Source organism: Carcharodon carcharias, chromosome 16 (genome assembly GCF_017639515.1).
Source record: "Carcharodon carcharias isolate sCarCar2 chromosome 16, sCarCar2.pri, whole genome shotgun sequence".
NCBI lineage: Eukaryota > Metazoa > Chordata > Chondrichthyes > Lamniformes > Lamnidae > Carcharodon > Carcharodon carcharias.
Genome location: NC_054482.1, coordinates 42,822,912 through 42,845,370, shown reverse-complemented (window position 1 = coordinate 42,845,370; position 22,459 = coordinate 42,822,912). Strand labels below are relative to the sequence as shown.

Genomic DNA, 22,459 nt, shown 5'->3' with positions numbered 1-22,459 from the left:
GACATACCTACAAAATACATGGACCACAGCAGTTCAAGAAGGCAGTTCACCACCACCTTCTTAAGGGCAATTAAGGATGGGCAACACATGCTGGCCTAGCCAATGACATACATATGCCAGGAAAGAATAAATAAAATTCACCACCACTTCAGGCAAGAGATTGTTGATCGGCCTATTTTTGGATTGGTTTATGTCTTCATGTAGAGTTATGTGGGTAGAGCCTATAAGGTATGTTTGGTTGACATTTGGCAATTTGGTAAATGTCTGCACTGGATTGACTGACAGGTCATTTGGTTGGAAGTGGTTGGTGATGGGTGCCCAATTTTCAGCATTGGTTCAGTATTAGGAAGTCAGGCCAACTCCCAGTGCCGTTTTCCTGAGGTCTGAGTGAATGTGCATAAACATATAAGTTTTACCCCAGGGAGTTGGAGGCAGGCCCGAGATTGGAATGGAGGTGGACAGGTGCTGAGGCTGGCAAATTAGAAGGCCCACCTCCATTCACTGGGACATAACTCCAGGTCTGTGGATGACTGTTGGGACCCTAGCATTCACCCCCACATCCCCCATCTCTACCCACCCCTGCCATTCCCCCTCCATGCTCACTCATATTTCCCATGTTCCCTCCATGCCTGCATACCACATCCATATGCAGTATCCACTGTAGACTGAACTCATGACTGCACTTGACATCAAGACAGCATTTGACTGAATGTGGCATAAAGGAGCCCTAGCAAAACTGGAGTCAGTAGGAGTAAGGGGGAAGACTATCTCTGGTGGTTGTGGTTGTTAGAGGTCTATCATCTCAGACCCAGGGCATCACTGCAGGAGTTCTTCAGGGTAGTGTCCTAGGCACAACCATCTTCAGCTGCTTCATCATAAGGTCAGAAGTGGGGATGTTCACTGATGATTGCACAATGTTCAGCACCATTTGCTACTCCTCAGACACTGAAGCAGTCCATGTCCATGTGTGGTAAGACCTGGGCAACATTCAGGCTTGGGCTGATAAGTGGCAAGTAACATACACACCAGACAAGTGCTAGGCAGCGAGAAAGGATCTCTCCAATAAGAGAGAATCCAACCATCTCCCCTTGACATTCAATGGCATTATCATCACTGAATCTCCCACCAACAACATCCTTTGTGTTAACATTGACCAGAAATTGAACTGGACTATCCATATAAATAATGTGGCTACAAGAGCAGGTCAGAGTCTGGGAATTCTGCAGCAAATAACTCACCTCTTGACTCCCCAAAGCCTGTCCGTTATCACAAAGCATAAATCAGGAGTGTGATGGAATACTCTCCACTTGTCTGGATAAGTGCAGCTCTCACAACACTCAGTAAGTTTGACACCATCCAGGACAAAGCAGTTCGCTTGATTGGCACCACATCCACAAACGTTCACTCCCTCCACCAGCAACACACAGTGGCAGCAGCATGTACCATCTACAAAATGCACTACAGGAACTCACCAAGGCTCCTTCAACAGCAGGCCCATGATCTCTACCACCTTAAAGGACAAGGGTAGCAGATACATGTGAACACCATCACCTGGAAGTTCACCTCCATCCATGCGCCCGCCTGACTTGGAACTATATACTTGTATCTTCACTGTCACTGGGTTAAAATCTTGGAAGTCCCTCCCTAACAGCTCTGTGGGTGTACCTACACCACATGGACTGTAGTGGTTCAAGAAGGCAGCTCACCACCACCTTGTCAAGGGCAATTGGCAATGGGCAATAAATGCTGGCCCAGCCAGTGACACCCACATCCTGTGGTTGAATGAAAAAGAAATCTCTGCAACCTTTTTCTTCCCTTTCTTCCCACCTTCCTTCACCTTAATGTATTGGGTTCTCACTAGGATAAAGCACAGTAGGTACTAGTTATCCTTGTCACTTCGACTAATTGGATGTTCTTCAGATATGAGAATTTTAAAATGTTAAAAACATGTCCCCAGGGACATATTATTGATGAAAAGTTAAAAATTTTATTTTATTTTTCATTGCTGTTAGAAACCCCACCCTACCTGTGGATAGGGTTTCCTAAAAAATGCAAAGGCCACTTGGCCTTTTCGCCTGCCCGCCAACCATAAGGTTGTACGGGCAGAGATAAATTATATCTAATTGGTACTTTAATGGCTTTCATTGGCCTGTTAATTGTCAGCGTTTGCGCTGCAAACTCCTGTGTGCGCCCACTGATCGAGATATTGCACGAGAGCACAATGACATCAAGACACTCGACCGAAGTCATTGTGTGTCATTTTATGCTAGTTCGGGTCAGGTGCACGCCCACCTGACGTGCGAAAAATTCTGGACCGTGTATGCGAAAGGGGTGCTGGGCAGCTCGATCTCACTCCAGCTACCCCAGCTCCTCTCATAGGAGAGGAGGATCAGCAGGTACATACCACGGTACCATCCATCCAGGTGATTCCGAGAGTGTCTGACCCATCCGAATCCCCTCTTTCTGTGACCTCAGCAGCTCCCATTCCTCAAGTTGAGGAAAGTGCCATTGCCACACAGCAGGACCCCGAAAGCAGGCCGGGGCGCTCCAAGTCTCAGCCCTCCCGAGGATGCCCGCCAACATCATGACAGACAGGGCATAGCGGTCAGCAGGCTGCCTCCACTTCCTTCTGTTGAAAGGTCATGAGGACTCGAAACATCAACTATATTCTTCTCCGCCGATGCTGCCAGACCTGCTGAGTTTTTCCAGGTATTTCTGTTTTTGCCTCCAATTCCGCTGTAGATGTCCGGGGAGCACCAAGATGTAGCAACAGGTTAGGACAGTTGAGGAGAATTAGTTGGACAGCCTGGCCACAGGTGTTAATCACTTGTACATACTCTTCACCATCGTCAATAAACCAAGAATGTCTCTCTGTCTATGGCTCCTTGTTCTGATGAGCAGTGTTTTTGTCACTCAGATGTGAAACCTTTCTGCACAAGATAAAGGCAGGTGTCTCAGTCCAGGGCCTCTTCCCCATACTCTGTGCAGCCTTCAGACCACAGTGATGGTCCAGTCTCATACTCCCTGACATCTTACTGATGCCTGCTCATTGGTGGTGCCGGTCTTTGCTGCCAGAATGTAGTGGGCAGGTGCCTCAGAATTCTCTCATTCTCTCTGTGTGCTCTCAGCACCTTTAAGGTGGAGCTGGCTCCCTATCACACCAGCATCTGTGACCACTGATGCTGTGCTCCAGCTCCTGAAGGGCTCAGGTGCTGAAGGTGGACAAAGCCTTATATGATTCTAAAGTTTCATGGCTGCGTCTCTATGATATAACCCTGAGCACAGAGTGCAAGCGAGCTGCCCTTAGGCAGACAGGAGTCAGACATTCTCAGAGGCTATGTGAAGATTTATGGAGTGTCCTCACTGCATGTCATCATCATCCTCTTGCAATTGAGCGACTATTAGGGCCTCCACCACTTCTCTATGACAGGAGCATTCTCACAGAGGGTATTCACGTTGCAAAAAGCCAGACTGGAGTCAAATTTTCAAGTAAGCGATGTGAGGAACTATGGGGTCACCTCACGGCATGCCGTCATCATCCTGCACAAATCTGGCAGCTATGAGGGCCTCCTGAGCGCGCCTGCCTCGTCTGGCCAGTGCGAGGGCTCATCCCCATCATCGAGGCCTCCGAGGATCTCCTCACCCTCATTCCTGTCAGCATCCTCCTCAATGGAGGAGATGTGAAGCTCCTCAGCCAGCTCGTCTCCCTATTGGAGCATTAGGTTGTAAGGGGCGCAGCAGACGACAATGATGCGTGACACCCTCTGCGGACTGTATTGCAGGACTCCACCAGACCGGTCCAGGCACCGGAACCTCATCTTCAGCAAACCGATGGTCTGCTCCACCAAGTTGTGAGCTGCTGCATGAGCCTCATTATGTCGTCGCTCTGCTGCAGTCTGAGGCCACCACACGGGTGTCATAAGCCAAGGCCTCTGTGGGTAGCCCTTGTCCCTGAGGAGCCATCCCTGCAGCCTCTATGGACCCTGGAAGACTCCAGGGATCTGTGACCAACTGAGGATGTAGGCGTCATGCACACTCCTTGGAAAACTTGTGCACACCTGCAGGATGTGTTGCTGGTGGTCGCACACGAGCCGCATATTCAGCGAATGGAAGCCCTTGATTGATGTAGTGATCGTGTGTTGCAACGGAGATTTGAGCACTACATGAGTGCAGTCAATCGCACCCTGTACCTGTGGGAAACTTGGGGTCTGGGTGAATCCAATCGCTCTTGCATTGTGGCTGACCTGGTCTCAGGCAATATGCACAAAGTTGTGTGCCCTCGTGAAGATGGCATCCGTGACTTCGTGGATGTGTTTGTGGGTGGTGGCTTGTGAAATCCCACAGAGGTCACCTGTGGAGCCCTGAAAGGAGCCACTGGCATAGAAATTGAGCGCCACGGTCACTTTCACAGCCACTGGCAGCGGATGCCCTCCATATCCCTGTGACGCCAAATCCTGCAGTAAGTGGCAGATGCGTGCTTTCCCACCGACATGGATGGATGATCCAGTGGGGATTCAAGAGCCTGGTGGGATGGCCTGATAATGATATGCTGATGTATTACAAAGAGGTTCCCGCCGACCAATGGTGGGAAATGCGGCCAGCCACTGGCGGGCTGAGTGAATGATCCTTCCCACCAGCGTGAAACCAATCACAGCATATTATCTGCTCGTGCCACCTATCATGCCAGCCACCAGTGGGCACGGAAAATTCCACCCTATGTTTGGACCCCAGTCACTACAAAATGAACATTGGCCCCACCTGGATAATAAACTGTGGTGGTACATATAGGGTGAAATTCTCACTGCTGTAATTATTATTTCACTTGTAGAGGAGCCCATGCCCTCTGGTAGTACATATCAGAAATTTGGGTATGCATCACTAATGACTTTCTGATTTTTAAAATGCATGATTGGAAGTTACTAGGCAGTGCAAATCCAATTTTGACAATTTGTGCTCCCAAAGTGTGAGGCTCATTGTTCAGAGCTTGGACTTGTAAAATGAGTTCTCACTGAGTTCAGAGTGCTTGCAGCCACATTTGTCTGTATGTATGTATATGGCTTTATGTTGTTTTTTTCCCCTAACAGCTTCATGCAAGTCTAGTTCCTGCAGCAGTCATGGGGAATGCATGGAAACTATTGGAAATTATACATGTCGATGTTATGAAGGATTCTATGGATCATACTGTGAATTTGGTAAGAACAATGTTATCAAATACTATGGATGACTTGAAGTCTGAAATTTTACTGTACTGAATTATAACAAATTGCTTAACATATTTACGCAAAATTATTTGCTGCATCCTCTTTGCTTTAAACAAAGTATTGAACCATTTATTAAAGATTTGAATTCATTCCATTGCTTTATGTGCTGTTTTCAAATGTAATACTCGAATTGAAATGTATACATTATGTTGGGTAATAATCTGTTTTGTACATTGAGTAACATTTGAATCAGTCATGATTCTGCACCTGGGATGTTCACATTGATCTCATGTCATCAGGGAATCTGTTAAGATCAGAACGCTGACTTCTGAATTTTCAATGGAGAGAGGGCATAGAGGGATTAAAACAAAGAATGAAGGACAAGAATGCATGAAAAAGTAAATGAAGAAAGTAAAATTAAGGAAGAAAAGAAAAGCAAAAAAAGAAAAAATATATATAAAAGAGAGAAAGAAAACGAGGATGATAATCTGGGTGACATCCTTGCCAGTTTTCTGAAGTGAAGAACTCCCAGTGTGAGAAATCATATCCTTACACTCTAATACTCCATGTCTTGAAATACTGGTATCACTGCACCATCCCACCATTGAGAAACTGATATTAAAAGAAGTACTGTAAAAATATTTATCAACAAGTAATAATTTCAATCTGGGTGTCTCAGTGCTGCAAGGCATTGAACATCAGCACACTGCAATTATACAAAAAGGAAGAGGGAAGATTACAGAAAGATACCACTTTATTTCACTTGTAGAGGAGCCCGTGCCCTCTGGTAGCACACATCAGAAATGTGGGTGTGCGTCGCTAATGACTTTCTAATTAATAAAATGCATGATTGGAAGTTACTGGGCAGTGCCAATCCAATTTTGACAATTTGTGCTCCCACAGTGTGAGGCTTGTAAAATGAGTCCTCATTGAGTTCAGAGTGCTTGCCTGTACGTACATGGCTTTATATCATTTCTTCCTAACAGCTCCATGCAAGTCTACTACCTGCAGTATCGGAAATTACACTGAGTGTTGAATCATACCAGGGTTCAGAAACAGTATTGATCATGAGTTTCTGCTTTCAGGAGTACAGGAGTAAATATTTTTAAAAAGTAATAAATTTCAAATGTCTTATTCATCATCGCTGGTCTTAGGTGTTATTGTACTGGGGTTTCAATGAAATATACTTCAGCTGTGAAATGTCCAGAGATTCCTGGGGCTGAATTTTCTGGCTGGGAGGGGGTAGAGCAGGTGCGGGCGCGGGCACGGACCCGATTAGCCGCCTACAATCGGGTCCGCGCCGCCATTTTACGCGGACGGGCCAATTAAGGCCCGCCCAGTGTGAATCGCGGCTCAAAGGGACAGTGGGATGAGCGGGCAGTGCAATGACCACTGGGTCACCATTGGACTGTTTTAAAAAGTTTTTACAGCTTTTCCAAGGCTTCAAATCATGGCCAGTGGAAGGGCTGCCCAGGGTGATGCTGCTGGTGAATAGGCAGGCAGGAGGGTAGGGCAGGGGGGCACTGTGCCCCGCAGTTTTCTGACAATTGCCTTGCTGCCCGTCTCAAGGAGGGGCAGCATGGCAGGAGGTCCTCATACCTCAGGACAGGAGGAGGAGGCTCCCCCACATGACCAAACGTGCCTGGGAGGAGGTGGGGGAGTTGGTGAGCTCCCACAACGTGGTGTGGCGCACTTGGATCCAGTGTTGAAGCGCTTCAATGACCTGTTGCGCTCAGGAAGGGTGAATACCACCTTAGCATTGGTCACTTAACCCAGCAGATAGGCTTTCGCCCCTGGTGCCCCACCCCCAGCTCACCAAAGTCTGAGTGTAGTGACTGCATTGAATCATTGACAGCAAGTGTCCTTCGTTGGGTGGGCCAGCAGATACTGCCCATGCCGAGGTCACCGTGAGAGGGTGGTGGAGATGGGGTCTGCCCCTGCAGCATGTGGTATACTGAGATTCACATTACTGTTTTGGGGGCAACCTGGAGGAGCTGCACCTAGGCGCAGTGCTGGAACTCCAGGAAATGTCAAAGTCAGGGTAATGACGTGCTGGGAGGGGAGCTTCAATGTGGCGTGGCACAAATCGATCTGCTGTCCTCTGCGCTCCATGTGCTTGTCGCCCCTTGCTATGGAAGGTTAGACCATGTGGTGCCTAATGTGATGCAGGCAGCATTTGGCCAAGGGGGTTTGGGCCTAGCACCTTTGTGAGAGTGTTCGGTAGCAGAGGGGTGAGGAGGCTGGAGTGCTGCAATGTTCCACTCTGGTTGGGATGGGTCGTCCGCGAAGAGAGTCCAGGTATAATTAGCACTAATCAATGCTGTTCTCTCCTTTTCAGGAGAAGAATGCACATAATGCTGCCAAGCGGGTGAGGATTGGCAGCGGGCCAGCACAGTTAGGGATTCTCAGCTGCTTCGAGCAGGAGGCCCTAGATTTGGAGAGGCACCATGCGCCCAGGTCCACTGGTGTCACTGAGGCTGGGGTGCCACGGGCAGATACATTTGCCAGCAGTGAGGTCACCATTGTTCTCCCAACAGCCATGGCAGTGCTGAATGTTCAGTGATTGAAGGTGGCAACATGGCTTGACCATTGCTTATGGAAGGATGAGCGAATAATGATCTGGGGGACAGAGATGCACATTGACATTGGATCAGTTAACGTGGAGACAATGTCCTTGTTCTTCCTTTCAGCATCAGCAAAGCAGGGCAGTGAGGAGCAGCAGAGGCCCCCATCACACCTGAGGGCCCTGAAGTCTCACCAGCATCACACCACCTCTGCCAGGCGGGCACCAGCGCAGATACTAGCACCTCAGTGGAAATTAGAACATCGGCTAGTGTCCTGGGGCACAGCAGTGAGGGCAGTTCACATTTGCTGGAGGAACTGGCAGAGACAGAGGGTGCCCATGGCGCCAGCAGTTGGAGGACTGCTGGGGACCAGTCACATGCTCAGTCGGTGCCTGATGATGTGCCTCTGGAGTCGTCCACAACGCAGCAAATGCAGGAAATGCGGTCGGGAGCATCTGGGGGAATTACATGAGGCTATGCTTGACTTGGTTTCCATGGTGGAGGAGTCTACACAGACGTTTGCCGAAGCAATGAGCCTCATGTTGACTGCCATGCGTCCTCCATGGAGAAAGTGGTGAATCTCATGGAGAGGCTTCTCCAGGAGACCCAGCAGGGCTTCCTGGGGATGCGGTCAGTGCCAGTGTGGGAGATGGTCTGGGCACCAAGTTTTCCATCTTGGTGCCCATCCACCTACTGTGATCAGGGAGGTCCAAAGCAACCTCACGTTGTCGCAGCAGCTGCCTATTGGCTCTGCAGGCTCCTCTCAGGGTGCTCCAGATGAAGGCGGCAGCTCCTCCACCCCTCCTCCAGTGACCATTGCATCTGGTGAGGCTGTGACGACTGGGGAGTTGCCAGCTGTGGAACTGGCAGCTCTCTTCCAGGTGGGGCGGGCACAGGCTCCACAGGCCAGAGGACAACCACCAAGGTCGTCGAGGCCACCAGGACAGCACAGTGAGCAGGCTGTCTCAGATGCCACTCCCAGCGAGGGGTCAGCATCAAGGCATAGCACGCGGAAACATAAAGATAAGCACCTAAGGCACACCACGGGTTTATCACTGGTGCTTTTGTGTTGGCCCACAATGAGGTATTTATGAGTTGGTGTGATATTTAACACCTTTTTCATTTTGTTTCATTAAGTTTCTTTGGCTGCGATATTAAATTAAGACATGTCACCATAGCTGAGGGTTCCTCTTTTGTTCTGCAGGTGGATGGTTTCCAATAATGTAATGAGTGTTTTGTGGGACATTCAGTTTTATTAATAAGGACCTTAGTTAATGTTCCTAACCAGGCAGATTTTGCACTTTGGTTTCAAATATGGAGCATACAGCCCAGGCTTGTCCTGAAGGTCCATATGTGGTGGGCTAGCTGAAGGTTCGTTGGATTAAAGCCTCCTGGGTGCCTCTGCCTCTCTGGGGTATGCCTGGGTGAGTGTCTACCCCCTCAGCATTTCCCTGTGCGTGCTTACTGCTGGACTCATCATATGCATCCACGGCCACTGCATCTATGCCTTCATCGTCCACTGCGTCCCCCCTTTCCAGCGCAAGATTGTGGAAAGCGCAGCATGCAACCACTATCAGCAACACACGATCTGGGGGGGTACTGGAGTGCGCCCCCTGAGCGGTCCAGGCATCGGAAGTGCATCTTGAGAAGACAAATGGCTGTCTCCACCACCGCCCTTATGGAGGCGTGGCTCCTATTATACCGCTGCTCAGCTTCTATTCTTGGATGGTGGAGAGGCATCATGAGCCACCTTCTGAGAGGTTATCCCTTGTCACCCAGCAGTCATCCATCCAGTCGGGCTGGAGCACTGAAGAGCCTCGGCACCTGGGAGTGTCTGAGGATATAGGCATCGTGGCCGCTGCCTGGGTACCTTGCACAGACTTGTAGAATCAGCATCCTGTGATCACACACTATCTGCACGTTCACGGAGCGGAAGCCCTTCCTGTTGACAAAGGCACCGGGCTCACCTACTGGCGCCTTGATGGCCACATGTGTGCAGTCTATTGCACCCTGGACACAGGGGAAGCCAGCAATGGCCACGAAGCCTCTGGCCCGGTGTGCTTGACTTGCCTGGTCCCAGCGGAAGTGGATGAAGGTCAATGCATGCCTGAACACAACCTGCTTGTCACAAGTGTGGACAGCTGATTGGGAGACACCGCAAAGATCACCCATTGACCCCTGGAAGGAGACAAAGGCATAGAAGTTAAGGGCAACTGTGACCTTCAGATCCACTGGCATGGGGTGTCACAGTTAGGGGAGATCTCATGGCCAATCATCTGACAGATATAGTTGACTGTCTCCCTTGAGAGGCGGAGCCTCCTTTGGCACTGCACCTCAGACATATTGAGGTAGCTGCTTCACCGCCTGTAAACCCTGGCAGCAGGATAGTGGCGTCTTCTGCGGCCCCTTGCACCTTGGGCTACCATTTGATCCTGCACCCCTTATGCCTGTGCCTGTCCTCCCAAAGGTGGTTCTCCTGGAGGCTGAATGTGCACTCCTTGCCTCTTCCCCCTTCTAGGCTTCCCTTCCTTCTCAGAGGAGGTGCCTCCAGTGGAGAGTTCAGCGCCCATTCTCATGCTAAGGGAAGGCTTCCTGAAACATGCAGGCCCCAAAAAAGATTCCTCACTGCAGAGTGCTGACATGGAGGTTGTGAGTCCAGTCCAAGCAGCTGGTATGCGTTTTCAAGTATTGCAGATCACACACACAAGTATCAATAACTTTGAAAAATCAATATTTGACAGAGCACACTCGCGACCCCACTGAGCCCTCTTATCCCACCCGTGGATGAGGTTTATACAAATGTGTCCTACCCTCTGTCCATTACGCCCGTGTGCCGACCCGAAGATTGCACAGGTACCGAAAAATCACAGTCGATTGGCACCTCAAGGGTCTTTAGTGGCCCATTAATCAATGGCGGGCATGCATTGGAGAACATCGTACGCCGGCCCAATGAAATATCATGTTGGTGCGCAGTGACGTCAAGAAACTCGCCCGACGTCACCTCGTCATTTTACACACGTGCATATGGGCCCAACCCTGCACGCCAATGGGAATATTCTGCCCCTGGACAAAGATTCTCATGCCATTGGAAATTTCAGTTACAACTCAGCTTGTAACTTCAGTGGCTCAAAGAATTCCACATACAGTTTCCAATCTATCTCTAATATAGACGTGCATATTCTCCGATAAATATGTTTATTATTCATTCATAGCCAAAACAATTTTCTGTCTTGGATACCTAAAATGATGACGAATCTCATATTTAAGCCTATTTAGCACAATTTAAATTATAATCTTTATTAATGAAGAGAAACTTCCTTTAAGGTGCATTGAGATATTCCTACTTGATAAATTTTTAAACAAAAGCAAAGGTTATTCAACTTCCAATCTTCCATTCCAGTTATGAAATGTGAAATTCCAAAGATCCCTAGAAATGGGACCAGAAACTGTTCCCATCCAATTGGAAACTTCAGTTATCACTCAACCTGTGACTTTGGCTGCGTAGAAGGTTTCTCATTGAACGGATCAGTGAGTCTTCAGTGTGAGGGCTCTGGAATGTGGTCATCACGAATACCAGCCTGTGAAGGTAGTTTGTGAACCAGATTCTGTTTTAATATATGTTCATGTTTCCACAATTCCACCCCACCCCAATGAAAGTTTTGAATCATAAGGGGTTTCAGAAACAGTATTGATCATGTATTAGTACTTTCAGGAGTAGTGGAGAAAATATTTTAAGTATTTTAAAAAAGCAATAAATTTCAAATGCCATATTCATCATTGCTGGTTTTAGATGTTATTGTACTGGGGTCTCAGTGAAATATACTTTAACTGTGAAATGTGGATGTCCATAGATTCTTCGACAAAGGTTCTCATGTCATCAGAAAATCGAGTTACGACTCAACTTGTAAATTCAGAGGCTCAAAGAATTCTACATATAGTTTCCAATCTATCTCTAATATAGATATGCATATTTTCAGCTAAATATGTTTATTATGCATTCATAGCCAAAACATTTTTTTTTGTATTGGATACCTAAAATAATAATTAATCTCATGTTTGGGTCTAATAACCACAATTTAAACTATAATTCTCATTCAAAAAGATTAAGGGAATCTTCTCTCCTTTAAGGTGCATTTAGTGCCCTCATGTACCTCAAAGTAATTATTTTCAGACCTGCACCATGAGAGGCCTGGCAACAAAACTCCTGCCTGTCTCTCAGAGGCTGATTGTGCATAGGTTAAAGATATATGAGGACTTGAGAAAATAAATACCTGGCAAAAAATAAGTGTTTTTATAATTACACACCAAAATAAAAAAACATACTTTATTACACAATAATCAATACATCATTCCAATACCTCCTATCCAGTTGAACAGTGTTCCACTCTCAATGTTCCTGACCAAGCGACTATGAACTGCACCCATCCTAATGGAAACTTCAGCTTCGACTCCACGTGTGACTTTCAGTGTGCAGCAGGGTTTACACTGCATGGGTCACAGAGTCTCTGGTGCAATGCGACAGGAATATGGACAGCAAAGACACCCAGCTGTGAAGGTATAGTCTCAAACAATACCCACTACAACTCCAGCTCAACTTGTAACTTCATTGGCTATAAGAATTCTACATATACTTTCCAATTTATCTACAATATAGATAAGCATATTCTCAGCTAAATATGTTTATTATTCATTCACAGTCAAAACAATTTTCTGTCTTGGATACCAAAAATGATGCCGAATCTCACATTTAAGCATATTTAGCACAATTTAAATTATAATTCTTATTTATGAAGAGAAACTTCCTTAAGGTGCATTGAGATATTCCTACTTGATGAATTTTTAAATGAAAGCAAAGGTTATTCAACTTCCAATCTTCCATTCCAGTTATGAAATGTGAAATTCCAAAGATCCCTAGAAATGGGACCAGAAACTGTTCCCATCCAATTGGAAACTTCAGTTATCACTCAACCTGTGACTTTGGCTGCGTAGAAGGTTTCTCATTGAACGGATCAGTGAGTCTTCAGTGTGAGGGCTCTGGAATGTGGTCATCACGAATACCAGCCTGTGAAGGTAGTTTGTGAACCAGATTCTGTTTTAATATATGTTCATGTTTCCACAATTCCACCCCACCCCAATGAAAGTGTTGAATCATACAGGGTTTCAGAAACAGATCATGTATTAGTGCTTTCAGGGGTAGTGCAGAAAATATTTTAAATATTTGTAAAAAAAAATTCAAAATTTCAAGTGTCCCACCTGGTCTTAGGTGTTGAAACTGGAGTTTCAAAAAATGTGCAGCATTACATTGGTAGGTGATAGTCTAGCCTGTGTGAAATAACAATCTCTTAGGATATTTTCCATCATTGTCTTATATTTGTAATTATCAGATAATATATCCTTCCTATTCTGCTTTAGAACTGCAATGTAATTGATTTATTTTAATCTAAGAGTAATCAAAATTTTATATCTAAAAATTTATACTGCACGAGAAACAGATCTGAATACATTAACCCATTTATTCACTAGGTGGACAGAGGAGTCCACCTGCCACTACCTCCATGCAATACAGCCTGAGTTGATGTTTGAAGGCAATGTATGGGGTGGGTGAGTCGATGGGAAGGCTTAGAAGGCAGTGTGCTGGGCCAGGCAAAAATGCCTCTTTGGTGAACTTATAAATGTTGTTAATTTTGGAAGAAGGGCTCAAGCCATGGGCATTACCATGACATGTGAACATTGTGTCCTCAGACCATAACTTTCCAAAATCTGTTATGACTGCATTCTACTTGTGTTGCTGGGGTGGAGCATGGTTAATTTTTGTTTGACCTTTAATCTGTTGCTGTAAGTAGGTACACTATTCTGTTGTGAGTAGCTCACATCTTGACCCCCAAAGGCTTTCCACCACCAACAAGGCATAAGTCGGGAGTGGAACACTCTGGAAGTGCAACTTCCAGAACACTCAAGAAGGCCAATATCATCCAGGCAAAGCAGTCTGCTTGATCACCACTTCATCCACTGTGGGTGATTATCAATGTGTAATGTATACTATCTTCACTGTGTACTGTGAAAAATTCTCCCTAAGATTCAACACTCACCCCCAACCACACCAATGAATCATGGCTGCAGTGTGTGTTATCTAATGTTAACTATTGTATGCAGTAACTCACCAAGGCTTCTTTGGCAGCACATTCCAAAGTCATGACCTCCTCCAGCATTTAGAAGGACAAGGGCAGCACATGTATGGAAACACTGTCACCTCCAAGTATAGATGGTCATTCTATTGCAGTTCAGTCCCATCCTGTCCTCACAGATCTCATACCCAGACATCTATTTTCCAGCAGCAATGATTGGATAGGTATCAGTAGCTGGGCTGCTGATTGGTTATTTTTTTCACTGCCTACCTCAGTGCTGCTCAAGCTAATTCAAGTACCTTCATTTCCACTTTTGATGAGTTAGGGAACAGCCCACACCATGAACCTTAAGTGGAACTTTCCTACTCACTCCTCATGTCCTAGCTCTTTCCTATATTCTCTCATCATAATTGCAGCTTTTTTTCCTGTTTCAGGTACTGTGCAGGAACAACACAAATCTACAAAATTGATCAGCACTTCTATTGCAGGAACAGCCTGCTTATTTTCTGTGCCTTTTGTTATCTGGCTTATCAAACACTATCGAAAGAAAGGTAATGCTGCTTCTTAAATTTCACTTGTCTGTTCTTTGATTGGTTACTGCACAAGGTTCTCTCTCTGCTCATGTATACATTCTGGACTCAATTTTGTCTATGGTCCGTTTATATAAATGGGAAAAATTTAATGAATAAGTGATGACCAAATAGCAATGATAAAGGTTTGTGGTCAGATAGGTTGCTTAGATGTGGTGCTGGGTAAAACCTAAAAACAGGGGAGAAATAGTATGTAAAACTATAATGCTAGTAAGCACAGTACAATTTACACTCTGCAACAGGGACAATCAGAGGGCCTCATTTTAAAGCTTTGTAACTGTTGCTACTTAGTCAAACACAGCAGTCATTTTGCACACAACAGTTATTGGGCCAGATTTTGCTGTAAAGATTGAAAGTACTTAATGCTTGTTAGAATGCCACTTGCCCTTAGACTTTCTATGGGGTTTTGCTTGGCAAGTTGTTGTGAGCGGGACAGCCTACTCTGTCAGGCCATCTGGAGCCTGTGCGAAGAGGACAAGCAACCTCATATTTTCCTTAGCCATCTGATTGAAAATCTTTACTGAGCACACAGAGTCTGAATAAGGAAGTAGAGTGGGGAATTCAATGTCAAACCAGGTCCAGTAAATGGAATAAAAAGAGGAAAGGAAAGATTGGATAGAGGGAAATAAAAGATAAGGGAAACGTTTTTAAAAAAAAACTTATGTTTTGAAATTTCCAACACTAATTAAAAATTTAAGGAATGCAACTCCACACTTGTAAAAAAAAAATAATCTTCAGTTCCAGGGAGGAATAGATAAACTATTATGGATTTATAAGGTACCTGTGACATCAGCAGAGAAACTTCATGTCATTCAATACATTTGAATGGGGAGCCAGATGATGACATGCCATTTTTGTTTCCTTATGGAGAAATGATGCCTCTCTGGCAGCAACTTCCAGATTTTTGTGTATAACTTTGGACATTACTGGAACAGAGTTTGAGGAATTTACGTTGATCCAAATTTACTACACAATTTAATATTTGAGAGCTGAGTTGATATATTTACTTTTTTGTCTTCTAGTGATGCAGAAAGATTTTTCACCTGTAAGGTAATTCTTTATATCTGTCTCTTAAAAAATGCACTCTATTTGACTGCTTCCTCAATGTTTGAATAATTGGGTTGGCAAATAGAACTATGACTGCAGCCAGTATGATTCCAGATTTAGCTCCTTATGTAACTATGTGGCTGATTAGGTATTGCATCTGATTGGATTACTGGATGGTAAAACCACTACCTCCTCTCACTGACACTTCCAAGTCCCACAAGTTTTCACTGACCTTTTTATCAGGCCCATTTTTCACTCTTACTCTATTCTATTTATCTCATTTTACAATCAGTCTCTCCAACTTAATCTTATTGTCCCACTCTCCCCTCCCTCAGATCTTTTTAATTGCTCAGCTCTTCATTCAATTTATTTCTCAATTGTTGGTTAATTTCTTCTTTCACTTATTTTTTCTTAGACCTGACAACTATGGAGCTCCTCACCTCCTTCATTTTTCCTCTCCACCTACCATCTACAGTACAGGCTTGGCATCACTGTTTCTATATTTGTATTGTCTTCTCGTCTCCTCCTCATTTAAACCTTGTTGTTGACCTGGCACTTAATGAAAAGAAAATTTTTTGAGCCAATTATGTTCATCAATTGCTTCTGTGGTATTTTTGCTATGCCCAATCCTCCCCTTTATAGGCATGAGTAGTCTAAGAATATGACTGGTGTCTTCATCCTATGTACAATTGGTTAGTGTCATTATTAATCACACTGTACAATTATACAATGGTACCAACAGAAACGTAGGAGCTTCTCACTGGCTGCCTTGTTTTTGATCATGGGATTATCCCCAGTACCAACAGAGATCTGGGATTTTGTCACCTGCCTTGATAGGGAGATAGCTTCAGCATTCAACAGGTCAAAACATTTTTGTTAAACAATAGCTAAAGGTCTATCCAAAGGCTTTCTGGTAAATGGAAGCTACCCAAGTTGTTTAGTCCTTTGAATGCTGAACTGGTAGGACTTCTGTCCAATGATCTGGCACTGGAGCCTGGAGCCTTTACAAGACTGACATTGTTAACGAATGCTTAATCCTGTTAAAGGAAAGAAAAGTCGAGGACTCTTCTGTGATCCATTCAGAAATCTACATAGGAAAAAGTGTAGTTTCATCTTTTTCTTAATATATATCAACTTTTCTTCAATTTGTAACTAAGAACTATCAATTGTTATGGATATAATGAAGCAACTAACTAGCTGACACGCTTGTTAGGCTACCTCTCATGAAGGAAGCGTGCACCATACTTAGCCAATCAGAATATTATATTTAGAGTGTTGTTAGCAAATAATGATAACAGATTCTCAATTTTGCTCCTTTAATTACAGGACTTAAATAGACTGGCCAACTCCAAGACTCAACCAGAAAAAGGCCAGGATGTTCAACACCTGGGACATGTATTTTCTACCAAAAAAAGGAGGCTTTTTGTCACTATGCTTCCAAAAAAAACTGTAAAATGTATTCACATATAGAATAATACCTCCATTTAAAACCATGGACTGAGATTGTGTTTAAATGTGAAGGTGTTACACTTAAGTTTCTAATGGTGATTGAGAGTTGAAGCCAATGTTTTTGTCCCATTTTTTCAATCATTACTGAGCAGTTTTGGAGATCCGATAAGCTGCCCTATACTTCATTAAGAACTACTTAAAATGTATAAAATACTGGTTAAATTAATTCCCTAGTTTTATTAGTTTGCTTGGTTGGTTAATGTGCAGAGATGAGGACTCAGATTTTTGTCCTGGGCCCACGAAATGCAAGTTGGCCCTTTTGCAGCTTTCAAAATACACACCAAACTCATGTTTGACTTTTCCCTGGATTTTTGTTTTTTCATGCAAGGGGAATGTGCAGTTTGCATTTTGAGAAGTTGCCAAAGGGTGTTTAATATCTATGGAGGCAGGTACCAGAAGGAGTCAGAGCCTTCAGGAAAGCAGAGGAAAAAAGAAAATTTGTTGAAAAAGAATTGAGAGAGAGGAAATTGTAACAGAGAGGCTAAACCTTCAATCTGTTTGTTAGTTTACAAGGAAAGGTTAAAGGAGTAGGGGAGATTGAACGGTTTGAAATTCAGAAGACAATTAAGAAATTGTTCACGACAATAAAAGATTCCAATATTAGAGGAAAATAGAACAGCCCCATCTAACAATAATAAATTTGTGGAATCAATTACAGAGGAAATAATGACCATAAGGAAACTACAAACATTTCTGGAGAGAGAAGGGATTGATGGAAGTTAGTGAGCACATTGGACTGACTACACTTAAAAAGTATTTCATTGGGTGTAAAGTGTTTTGGGATGTCCTAAGGTCACGGAAGTCACTTTTTGTCCTTCCTGTTATCAAAAAGGAACAAGCTTATTCAGCTTTTTGAGTCACTAACAATTTTCAGTACATTATGGAACATCCCCTCACTAATTTTACTTCAAACCCATTTATATTTTGACACAATAACTAACCAAGCAAAGTATGCCAAAATAAGTGAGTTAATGTTAGCTACCATAGACCAACAGGTTTGCTGTTTTTTGCAGATTTGATGCTATTTGATGCAGAGCTTGCTTTATGTTTTTGAATGCTCTTTATGTATGGTTTTGCAATATTTTGTTGGTTCAAGGTTCTGAATCTCATTAAAGCACAGCTTTATTTTAGCGCATGCTATCTGTGAATATAACCAACCAAGAGATTCTTCAACTTCTTCAGAGCTGAGTCCTGGCAAGATTGTTAATATCTGCTGTGGCCTATGAGATTCTGTGCATTGATGAGTTTTACAAAAATGTTGTTCTACAAATATATATATAGAGGTGAATGTGAAAAATTAGAATTGCTGGTTTAGAATAATGAAATAAGAACAGAAACACACTGTAGAGTTGGTCTGCAAGTCTCTGAAAGAGACAATTAACATTTTGGGACTAGGCTTTCATTTGAACTATCAGAGTTGTGTCTGATCACACTTTCAGTTGTTTTTTGCATTGCTCCGCCTAATAAAAATAGCCATCCAGGCAATACCATACTGTGCCATAATTTTTGGCTTGTGGATTTGTACTATAGCGAGAATTATTGATGTGGTCAAGACATTGCCCTGAGGATTAAGTCAGCGAATGACTGTCACTTATTTTGTTTAGCTGAAACAGTCACAAAGTGTGTACATCTTCTTTCTGTCTGCAAAGAACAGGGCCATGTGTATTAACATATGTGCCTTCCAGTACACACAAATGTGACACATTGTGAGCCCAACTGACAATCTTAAACTAGTTGTCAGCGTAATTCTTAGCACATTGAGGATTATTTAGTAAATGTTGACCAATTGCAGAATCATATCTAAAGTTGGACACTGTGATTTGAATTTTGCAAGCACGGGGTGGCTGAGTATGGTCTGTACCCTGCCCATTGCGAACAGTAGCTGGAACATGCTGCTTGATACATTCTGCCAAACTTTGGGACGTAAGGCTTACATACCTAGCGTTACATTGGCACTGAAATTCATATACCACATTACTCATTTGTGTGATAGACAGAATGTCTTTTTGACTTGATGGCAGCATCCTGTTAGTGGCGAACAGCAGTCGTGTTGCTACTGCATAGTAGCAGCGAGAAATATTTAGCTTCACCTGTTGCTAAATTTTTTGAGACCTTGCCCTTCCAAAGTAATCTGAGATAGACTGGGCACTTTTCAGGGCTGAAAGTGACGGCCTTAGACCCATTCATGAGTTTGCATGATATATGGCGTGAAATTATCTGATCAAAGCCATTATCCTGCAGGATGCCTTTGATGTGCTGTAAAGCAGCATCAAGCTTGCATGGTGAGCAAATGGTTTGGGCCCTATTTACAATTGGCAACCAATTTAAGATTGCCAGTCAGGCACATTTGCCTGTACTAGAATACACAGGGCCCTGTTTTTACAGACAGAAAGAACATGTACACACATTGCACTTGTTTCAGCTAAACAAAATAAGGGACAGCCATTCTCTGACTCATTCCTCAGAGCAATGCCTTGATGAGTACAAGACAAAAAACTTAGACATGTCCCTTTCTTCAGCAATACTCAAGTTCTGTATATATACAAATGACTATTTGTATACCTGTGACAGAGGTACAACAAAGACCAAATTCAGGATATCAACAACATAGTTTGACTAACAGGTAAGTTAAGGACAGGTAAGCTATCTATTGAATTTCTCCAAGTGTGTATTAAACCCAAAGGTGTACCAATTTTCATTTCCAAACATATCGATAAAGCTAAAGTGAGACACAATCCCATGATCAAGCGAGCATTTATGTGAGATGAGATAGAACAGATTGGTAATAGGGGTACTAATTTACACCGTGCCCTACATTGCGCCTGGTCTGAGGTGCGCAAATATCTTTCATTTTTGACTTGATCTGTTCATGCCGCTATATTGCTTCAATAGATGACCACGCCATAAACTGTACCCAAATTAAGCACGTCTGCTCCATAAACTCACTTAAGCGGAAGTGGTTTGGCAATGCAATTAATGATGCCACTAAACACGTAACAAATCTCACTGACCATGTACTCTCAGAAAGTGAGGAGTTTGTTCTTGCACATTGTTTCAATTTTGGTGTGCCTTCATCCAAAATCAAACGGGAAGAGGTATTTGCTGAGTTTAAACTCCGCTCAACCCAACTATTCCACCTCAACCTAGTATCCACTGAAGATGCTGAATCCTTGAAAGCGCACCTAGCTGATTTAGTGCACGCATACTGCGGGATTCTGAATGACCTGTCTGACTTTCACATGCCACGTAAATGCCTTACAACGTCCTAAGACCTTAAGATGAACCCCGACACACACATCAGTAAACCTGACAAAGGGACAAGAATAGCCATCCTTAACGAGCGTGACTATATCAACAAAATGCATACCATTCTTGATGACAAGTCCAAATTCATATCGATTGGACCTGCCGCTCAACATGCTCAGACAACCTTGCTCGAAAGTAAGCTAAAAAAAAAAACGCTTGCTGGACTTATGTAAGAGCAATGAGCAATGTCCAATGGATATGAATTTGGACTTGTAATTAAGAATGGCGTGCGTTTTGTTGATATAGTCACGCTTGTTAGGGTTTCCTAACCTTTTGTCAGTTTACTGATGTGTATGTCAGGGTTCATCTTAAGGCCTTGGGATGCCGTAAGGCATTCACGTTGCATGTGAAAGTCAGACAGGTCATTCAAAATCCCGCAATATATATATAACTCTTGATATATATGGCAGGTTGGCCCTCATGGTTCGCTACGCCAGCATATGTATGGGTTGCCTAAGAGAAACAAAAGTCATTTGATAGTACGGAACTTGAGTATTGCTAAAAAAAAGACATGTTTAAGCTTTTCTTCTAGCACTCATCAGGCCACTCGCAAGAATACCAATATAAAGGGGAAAACAACAATTTATACTATATGTGAAGAGAGTACTGATTGGTGGGCAAGTGGTGTTGCCATGAAGAACGCACCAGTGATGGTGACTGACAGTTAACTGCCAAGCATTGTTTGAAATTTAAACCAGGCAGCTTGACCCTGTTTGGTCAAGGTATTGCCCTGAGGAAGGTGTCAGCGAACAGCTGGCACTTATTTTGCTTAGCTGAAACAGGCGCAATGTGTGTATATTGAAAGAACAGGGCCCTGTGTGTTAATATATGTAGCCTCCAGTACATGCAAATGTGCCATATTGCAAGCAAGGTATCTCAAAAATTTGAGCTAACTGTTTCACGCTGCTAGTGTGCAGTAGCAACATGACTGCTGCTAGCCACTAACAGGATGCTGCCATCAAGTCAAAAAGACGTTCTGCCTATCACACAAATGAGTAACATGGTATACAAATTTCAGTTCCAGTGTGTTGCCAGGTATGTGGGCCCTATGTTCCAAAGACTAGCGGATTGTATCAAACAGCATGTCCCAGATGCTGTTCGCAACAGGCAGGGTACAGACCATACCAATCAGCCTGTACTTGCAAAACTCAAAACGCAGTGTCCAACCTTAGATGTGATTCTGCGATTGGACAACATTTGCTAAATAACCCTCAGTGTGCTAAGTGTGCTGACAGCCAGTTTAAGATTATCAGTCTGGCTCAGAGTGTGGCACATTTGCATGTACTGGAAGTTACATATATTAATACACAGGGCCTGTTTTTTACAGACAGAAAGAACACATACACACCTGTCTCAGCTAAGCAAAATAAGTGACAGCCATTCGATTGTTCATTCCCTCAATGCCTTGACCAATCAGGGTCAAGCTGTCTGGTTAAATTTCAAACCATTCTTAACAGTTAACTGTCAATCACCTTCACGGGTACATTCTCCATGGCAAGGTTATGAGTTTAAATTCTAATTCTGCAAGGGCCAGATATTTTCTTCCTCCCAAGTTCTGATTATTGACTTATTCAATCACAAATGTGGAACATCTTCAAACGCTGTTGCAACTAAAAAGTTGGAGGAGGGGAGGAAAAAGGCACATTGGGGAATCATCCAAACGTAGAAACAGCAGTGGCCTGGGAGGAAAACATTCTCCATAAGGCTCATGAAAGAACTATGCGTGACCTTGTGGATAGGGGAAAGCAGCCACAGGAGAGAATAAGGATACTTTGCACAATGGTCTTAGAGTTCTTAAAACAACTAGGCTGAACAACAATAGATGGACTGAAACTACTAACAGTCCATTATTAGAGATGTACAAAATACTGCTGCACTCTCTCTCAGTCCCATCCCCAAGACACCAAGAAACAAGCTGGACCCCTATCTAGTTACTGCTAAGTAGGGCGGCTCTCTGTTAGGAAGGAGGGATAGGGTGATGTTACCCAGCCAGAGACTACTCTGCAGCAGAAGTTTGTGATGGTGTGAGGGAGTGCTACCGCACAACAACATTTGAAATGCTAAGACTTGCTGGGCTATTAGCAACTGTAGAATTTTCATGCCCATTTCCGGGAATG

The 22,459-nt window shown here is 43.9% G+C and overlaps 1 protein-coding gene across 3 annotated transcripts in view; it reads left to right on the top strand.

The window, feature by feature from the left end:
* Window positions 1–18,524, top strand: part of LOC121289016 (E-selectin-like) — a 38,772-nt gene extending 20,248 nt beyond the window's left edge. For 2 of the 3 annotated variants that reach the window (XM_041207900.1, XM_041207901.1), the window contains exons 4-10: window positions 5,085–5,192; window positions 11,166–11,351; window positions 12,135–12,320; window positions 12,650–12,835; window positions 14,325–14,441; window positions 15,503–15,530; window positions 16,854–18,524. In XM_041207900.1, coding sequence (XP_041063834.1) covers window positions 5,085–5,192; window positions 11,166–11,351; window positions 12,135–12,320; window positions 12,650–12,835; window positions 14,325–14,441; window positions 15,503–15,530; window positions 16,854–16,860 — 818 coding nt within the window. In that variant the 3' untranslated portion in view covers window positions 16,861–18,524. The remainder of the gene's footprint in view (window positions 1–5,084; window positions 5,193–11,165; window positions 11,352–12,134; window positions 12,321–12,649; window positions 12,836–14,324; window positions 14,442–15,502; window positions 15,531–16,853) is intronic. The other variant, XM_041207902.1, reaches the window with a different exon arrangement.
* The last annotated feature ends 3,935 nt before the right edge of the window (window positions 18,525–22,459 follow it).